At 26.5% G+C, this 8,216-nt stretch overlaps 1 protein-coding gene across 1 annotated transcript; it reads left to right on the forward strand.

Moving 5' to 3' along the window:
• Window positions 1–3,928: 3,928 nt before the first annotated feature.
• LOC114379401 (cyanogenic beta-glucosidase-like) lies at window positions 3,929–7,586 on the forward strand. Its single transcript, XM_028338045.1, has 13 exons — window positions 3,929–4,134; window positions 4,344–4,413; window positions 4,500–4,558; window positions 4,975–5,050; window positions 5,157–5,234; window positions 5,349–5,436; window positions 5,534–5,789; window positions 5,950–6,065; window positions 6,244–6,461; window positions 6,580–6,611; window positions 6,716–6,818; window positions 7,017–7,125; window positions 7,225–7,586. Exons 1-13 carry the CDS (start codon window positions 3,973–3,975, stop codon window positions 7,418–7,420), a joined length of 1,563 nt encoding a protein of 520 aa, XP_028193846.1. The 5' UTR covers window positions 3,929–3,972; the 3' UTR covers window positions 7,421–7,586.
• Window positions 7,587–8,216: the final 630 nt, after the last annotated feature.

Raw genomic sequence — 8,216 nt, forward strand, 5'->3', positions numbered from 1 at the left:
CATTATACTTTAGTCAAAATTATATCCAATTCAATCTGATTAGTGATCTTTCACACCTCGAACACAACATCATCATATATTTTATGTTTCATTTTTTTCTTTTCAATTTTCTTCTTTTCATTTCTCATTTTCGTTGCTACTTCATATACACTTCCAAAAAAAATAAAAAAAGGCACCCGTCATTTTCCGTTATTATTGTATTTGATTCTACACCAACTTCGAACACGATAGATACTGACTCTGCACCTACACCCACCCACCAACCCTAAAGAGATGACCCCATTAAGTATTAAATTAATGAAGAATTTTTTTATTTATCACATGTGCCATGAATTCTTCAATATTCCACCTGCTTTTATTTCACCTACTTTTCCTCCAAGTCAGTCCAACGGATACTCCATTACAGTACACACGCGTTTGTACAAAGTCAGCCCAACGCTCTACTCGATCTCCAAAACCAAACGTAAAAATAAATTGTCACATATAAATTTAAATTAACAGTATAATATATTTCAATAACAACTAACTTTATGAATTTAAAAAATAATCTATATGGTCAGTATATTAAATATTAATATAAATTAGGATCTTATTAATTAGTGTTCTTAGAACATTAATTATAAATTAAAAGATATATATATATATATATATATATATATATATTATAAAGATTATAAACAATATAATTTTACATATTTTAATAAAAATATTTTTTAAATTTTTTTTAATGAATGTTTTAAAAATACTAATTATCATTTGTCTATAAATTACTCCAAAACATTTTGATATTAATAATTTAATTTGTGTTAAACAAAGGCAATATTAACGAATGTTTTTTTTTAATGATTCAGACAGTACACGTATATATTAGGTGCGTGATTATATGGATAAGCCAGTATGACGTGGCCGATGGTGTGCTTTTCTCCAAAATATAGTTGAATGGAAGTTGGTCAACTGCGATAAGTTGTATAACAAAATATAGTTTTGCTGAAGGCATAAAGTGGCCAAAAATTAAAAACTTTGACAATTAATTATAACGGATAAGATATGACTTGTTCAATAATGAGAGCCAATCCAGCACAACAAAAATTGTACGACACGTTTTAATTTAAGATGAAGATCGATCCAACGACGAATTGCTAAGAAATTCAGTAAAATTCAATTGACAATTTTTTCTCTCGAAAGAACACTGCTACACAGTATGAAGCAAAAAATTCCAGTAAAAAAAAAGTAAAGTTGCGAAAACAAAAACAGTATCTAACAATCGAAATGGAATTAAGCATCATCATATATATAGAGATATTGAAAATTGAAAGTTATTTTTAATAAATTGACACATATAAATATATATGAGAATTATTATATATTTTCGTTTTTGAACTAAATAACATTCTTATAAATATATATGAGAACTCTTTTTACCCATTTTTTTTATTTAAAAAAAAGCCTCTTGGCATGGTTATCTTGTGTCTAGAGCCGATACTCAAAGAAAAGGATAACTAATGTGTAACTTATTAACAAAAAATTTAAAAGTACAATATTATTACAATTTAAAAGTACAAGCACAAGCAAAGGAATAAAAATAAACGATTTTAATTATATTATATTTTTAATTTTTTTAACTTATTTTAGTTATTATTTTTTATTATTAATAACATATTTATCTTTGGGAAAATTGATAATAATTCTGAATTTGAGAAGATTAAAATTATAACTACCTAAAAGAATTTTCCTTAAAAAACTAGAATTTGTATAAAAAATCATACAAATATGTTCTTTTATATTTAGTTAGTTTAACAATTAACTTTACCAAATAGTTTTTTTAGGAACAATTTTACTTAAATAAGCTTAGTTTGCCGCCTTTTAGTTTTTAATTTGGTATTTTTGATGTTTCAGCTAACTTGTTAACTAGTTTTTATCACACTCTAAATATGCTAAAGATTTTTCACAAAATATAATTATTTACGATTACGTAACTTTAATTCCACTAATAAAAATAGCAGGGGAAACAACATGTCAAAATATGCGTGCGTTAGATAAATGTTACAAGGATAGAAAAGTTATACCGGTATACTCTTTTAATTTCCCCCTTCTTCCCGATAACTTACATATAATGGTTATCTAATTACGCATTTTGATTTGTTTTTACATCAGCACAATTGGAATTTGATTCAATATTATCAACACACACGCCCTTTCAAACTTTACAAACTTCAAAATTACGTGTAAGAATTTGCCCTCTCAAAAAAATAAAAGTGTAAGAATTAAAAGTTTGTTTGTTTTGTAAAATATTTTTTTAATTATATTTTACGTACCCTTATAATTAATTACAAAATTTCCATTATTTTATTTTATTTCTTATTTTTAATAATTCATATAAGTAAGAGTCATAACGGGAATTTTCTATTTTTAATATTTCATGATAAATATTTAAAGGAAGAAAACAAAATGAAAAAAAAATTTAAGTTATACTTATATATAAAAATAATGAGTAATGCTTTTTTTTTTTCTTCACTAAACAAGTAATAACATGTATATTTGTTTAGTTTGTGAGTGCATTAAAATAGAAAGGAGCAGTCTTTATATTATATTATATGTATAATTAAGAAATATTTTTAGCTATTTTTTAGATTTTTTTTATTTGAAAAATTTGTTTAATCTTATTAATAATTTTGGTGAATAATCTTAGGGTCCCAGCTTATTATTATTATTTAATTAAGTATACTTTTAAGTTTAAACTAAAAAAAAGAACTTAAAATAAAAGTAAAAGTTATTGGTTAGATTTCATTTTAATTTTGGTGATGAATTTTTGTTTATAAGGAAGTAAGGGGTTTCGTATTTGTTGGTTTAGTTGGCACAGGGAGGTTTTCGGTTATTTAAAAAAAAGAATTCAAATTATTATTTGCAAAAAGGTTATTTATTTATAGCATCAATATGCTACTTGTAGTATATATTAATACTTCTTAAAATATATTGAATTTAATATTAATAATAGTTTAATAGCTTCTGAACGAAAACTTTCTAATAATTTACAAGCTAAGATGGCGACGACTCAACATCCAACATGTTGCAAATAGCTGGGTTACAGCAAACGACGAAAGTTTTACGTATAAGTTACCCAAGACGATCAGAATATGTTAACCACTATAATTTGTTCCATCAAAATTTTAATATGTAGCATTGAAAAGTTCTTAGCTAGAAACTAAATATATATATTCAGAAAAATTTGGTATTATTCTAATTTAACAGTAGTTTTGAGTCGAATTTTAAATATATAATTGTTTTAAAAACTTGGAGGAAAAATTTGTTGTCTAGAATAATTTTATTTAGTTTAAGTACAATTATTTCTAACAAAAAATAGACGTAATCTCTAAAAGAAAATAAAATAGAGAACAAACTTTTTAGTTTCATATTGTTATCGTATTGTTTAATTATTTTCAAATTTAAAACTGTGACTATTCATATATTTAAGGATCAACTAGAAATTATTCAAATAAACATTTGGATGAGGTGGAATATATCACGACAGCCAATAATGCTGTCAGTAATAAAAAAAAATTCTTTCCTCTAAATATTTAATTTAGAGCGGCAAAGTATATATATACATTTATAGATATCATATCAATCGCTGTCATCCCTAATAGGAATTGACACGTTTGATCTAGTGTTACGTACGCTATGTTAGATGATTTTTCTTGTTGATAAATGATATGTAAATTTTATTATGTAAACTCTAGTTGAAGTTGGTAATCAATTCTTGGCCTTGCAAATAAACATATATATCTTCTTCTAATTTAAACTTTTATGTAATAATAAAAAAAAAGAATGGGTCTATTTTGATTTTTAATATGAGGGGACGGGAAGAACAAGAAACATATTCGTGGAAAACGTGAAGGTTGGAACAAGTTTTCCTCTATAAAAAGGAACGCATTAATTTGCTGAGAAACATGAAATTAATGCAAATAAGCAGATATGGCACATAACGGACATGTACTTGTACTTCTCATTGCTCTTGTTACCTCATTCATTATTATCACAGAAGGCGTTACTACCCCTAATCCTGAAATAGCATCTCTGAATCGGAATAGTTTCCCAACTGGCTTCATCTTTGGCACAGCATCCTCGGCATATCAAGTACACACATTCACCAAATGATTTATGATTGAATAATAATTTACAATTATTGTATAACATCTTTGTATAATTTTTTTTCTCATATATATATTACCTACGTACATGCATGACATAATAAGTTAAAATGTTTTTAGTTTTTTTCTTACTTTTTCTTAATGCAGTTTTTTTCTTACTTTATTTTGTGGTGTTCATGATTATGTATTATGCAGTACGAAGGTGCAGCAAATGAGGGTGGTAGAGGACCAAGTATTTGGGATACCTTCACCCATAAATATCCAGGTATGTATGTATATATATATATGTTTCCCTTCTATTTTTTTTTCTCCAAAATTTATACAATTGTTTATATGTAAATTGACATGCAGATAAGATAAAGGATAGAGACAGTGGAGATGTAGCCATTGATTCATATCATCGCTACAAGGTATTGCGGATTCAAAGTTTTTGTTTCTTCTAAAGTAATTTACCAATTATATTATCCTTACTAATGAAAAGTACTAAATAATAAATTAAAACTCATCAATTATTTGCATAATAAAATATGAAACGGAAAAGATGCTTTTCTAATTTTCTTATCACGATCATGACGTACACTTTTATTAATGATTGGCACTAGCTTGTATCATGCTGTAAAAAGAGAAACTATAGAGTATCATGAAATATTGTAACCAAATTAATTAATTAATAATTAATTAAGAAATCAATTAATTAGACCCTTGCAGATTCAACTAAGAGATAAATTTTAAACACTAAAAAGTTAAAATAAATGTTAGTATCTTTTGTTTTTCACTGTTTTCATTTTTCAAGTAAAGATACTGATGTCATGTTGCATACTTTTAGGAAGATGTTGGGATTATGAAGGATATGAATTTGGATGCTTACAGATTTTCCATATCTTGGTCTAGAATACTCCCGAGTAAGTCGATTATAGATCAATGACTATTTTGGACTAAAATGTACCTGTTTGGATCGATGTTATACTTTAACCTTTGTTTTTTTCCTCATAAACTATATTTCTATAGAAGGAAAGCTAAGTGGAGGTATAAATCAAGAAGGAATTGACTATTACAACAACCTTATCAATGAGCTACTAGCAAATGGTCAGTACAAAAGCTTTATTACTGTTTTTTTTTTATTATTATGCTTTGCATTTTATCAATTTCTCATGTTATTGATGATGATAATATATTAAATATATATCAAAATAATTTCAGGTCTGAAACCATTTGTGACTCTTTTCCATTGGGATCTTCCCCAATCGTTAGAAGATGAGTATGGTGGCTTCTTAAGCCCTCGCATTGTGTAAGTGATACAATTTAAAATTTTCACTTGAAAGCTTAGCTAAAAGCCTCAAATATTTATGGAAACATTTTTTAAAGATCACACATATTGAATACAGGAAAGATTTTCAAGACTATGCAGACCTTTGCTTCAAAGAATTTGGAGATAGAGTAAAACATTGGATAACTTTGAATGAGCCATGGAGTTATAGCCAACATGGTTATGCAACAGGGGAAATGGCTCCTGGTCGATGTTCTGCTTGGATGAATCCTAATTGCAATGGTGGTGATTCTGCAACAGAACCTTATTTGGTCTCGCATCACCAACTTCTTGCTCATGCAGCAAGTGTTCATGTGTACAAGACCAAGTATCAGGTTAGTTAATTATTAATTGACAACCTTATTAGTTGTTTTAAGGCAAGTTTGGACTCATATATAAAATCTCAAGGATGTTGAAAAGGGAAATTATATATTGATACTTGCAGTTTTTAAATTTATTTTTGAATAACTTTTAATTAAAAAATTATGGGTGCAGACATTTCAAAATGGTTTGATAGGCATAACCTTGAATGTTAATTGGTACGTGCCGTTCTCGGATAACAAACTTGATCACAAGGCTACTGAACGAGCTATTGACTTCCAGTATGGATGGTAAGTACTTCATTCTCAAAATAGACATTAAATAGCTCGAACATACTTCTTTAATGTAAGTATGGAACATAAATGATAAATAGATAAAAGTGCATCAAACAATGAAGCTAGTTAGCAGAATTACTATCCAAAATATATACAAATAGATTGTTTACTTCATTTGTTTGTTCCACTTTAGGTTTATGGATCCACTAACAACGGGAGATTATCCAAAAAACATGCGATTCTTAGTGAGAGCACGATTACCAAAGTTTACAAAAGAGCAATCCAAATTACTTATTGATTCTTTTGATTTTATTGGCATCAACTACTATTCCGCTTCTTATGCCTCAGATGCACCTCAACTAAGCAATGCCAAAATCAGCTACATAACAGATTCCCTTTCTAATTCCTCATGTAAGTTGACTTGTCTAATATCTATATATTAGTTGTATAAATTGTGTATATATATATATATATATGTTGAATTTGATTGTTATAGATAATGACATGTCTTTCATTTTTGTGATTGTAGTTGTACGTGATGGAAAACCCATTGGTCTAAACGTACGTGTGTGGTTATATATAAAATTGTATTAACTGTTCTTCAAGTTTATTAATTAGTATGTTTTTCTTAATAATAAATAAAATTGTTTTTCATGATTACGCAGGTTGCTTCAAATTGGTTGTACGTTTATCCAAGAGGATTTCGAGACGTTTTGTTATACACTAAAAAGAAATACAACAATCCTTTAATTTATATTACAGAAAATGGTAAATAACCTTGAATATCAAATTTATTTTCCTTTGAATGCTATTAAAAATTAGTTGTAAATAATTTGGTGAGAAAGTGATAAAAAATAAAATTTAGTGTGTAAATACATGCCTATATGCAATTTTAATTATAATTATATTCATAGATGTTAATTGAATAAATTATGTAACATAGTTTACAATTTTCTTGTTGTATAGGTATAAATGAGTATGATGATCCATCACTATCACTTGAAGAATCTCTTCTTGATATTTATAGAATCGATTATCATTATCGTCATCTCTTTTATCTTCAAGAAGCAATCAAGTAAGTACTTTTTTTTTATGTACATAAAGAGATTATTTTGTTTGCTATTGCTTTGGAATTTACATTTTTTCTTTTTGTTTTGTTTGGATGTAAATACAGGAATGGTGTGAATGTAAAAGGGTATTTCGCATGGTCTTTGCTGGACAATTTCGAATGGCACTTAGGTTATACTGTGCGATTTGGAATGAATTTTATAGATTACAAAAATGACTTAAAAAGATACTCAAAACTTTCTGCATTATGGTTCAAGGATTTTCTCAAAATTGAAATCAAACTTGAGGAAGATTCCATGTAATAGTACTACTGTATGGGATTCCTTAAACAATCATATTTGTAAATATATATAGTTTAGGTTTATTTAATTCTTTGGCTATTTCTTATGAATTTGTAGTTCTTATAATTATTCTTGTGAATTTATTGTTCTTGGAATTTGAAATCTATACGTGGAAGCTTGTTTTAAAGATGTGCTGAAATATATTAAGGTCAAGCAATCCTAAGAATGTAATATCTCTTAATTTTGTGAAAATAAAAAAATATTTATTATTGGAATGATTTAAAAGGTTAAGTTACACTTTTAGTGCTTTGTTTTTTTAGATTTAATTTGGTATTTTTATTTTAAAAAGTCAATTTAATCTTTTATCTTTTAAATTTGGTTTAATTTTTTTAATCCGTTAGAATTTGTTTAATATATTTTAAACACTTTCATTAATTAATAATCTTTTTGATGATTTTTAATCGTTCGAAAATGAGCCATAGTGAAATGTAATTAAATAATAATAAAACTAACATCACTCACATCATTATTACTTAAGAACAAGATTTGAGGATAAGAACAAAAAATATTGAGGACAAAAATATCAAAAACATCAATTTTTTGTTCAGCAACTATAAAAGTAAAAACTTAAAATTCAGAAATTAGAAATATAGGAGTGTGCAACTTAGCTTGAGGAGTAAAGTGAGAACTTACGCTATAGAAGAAAAAATAAGATAAATACCTAATTTAATTTTTGAAAGTATGAGTTATCTTGAAAATGTAATTCGACATATATTTTAGTCTCAAATTTTTAAAAGCTGTATGACTTAAGTATTAA

Source organism: Glycine soja, chromosome 12 (genome assembly GCF_004193775.1).
Source record: "Glycine soja cultivar W05 chromosome 12, ASM419377v2, whole genome shotgun sequence".
In the NCBI taxonomy this organism is placed as follows: domain Eukaryota; kingdom Viridiplantae; phylum Streptophyta; class Magnoliopsida; order Fabales; family Fabaceae; genus Glycine; species Glycine soja.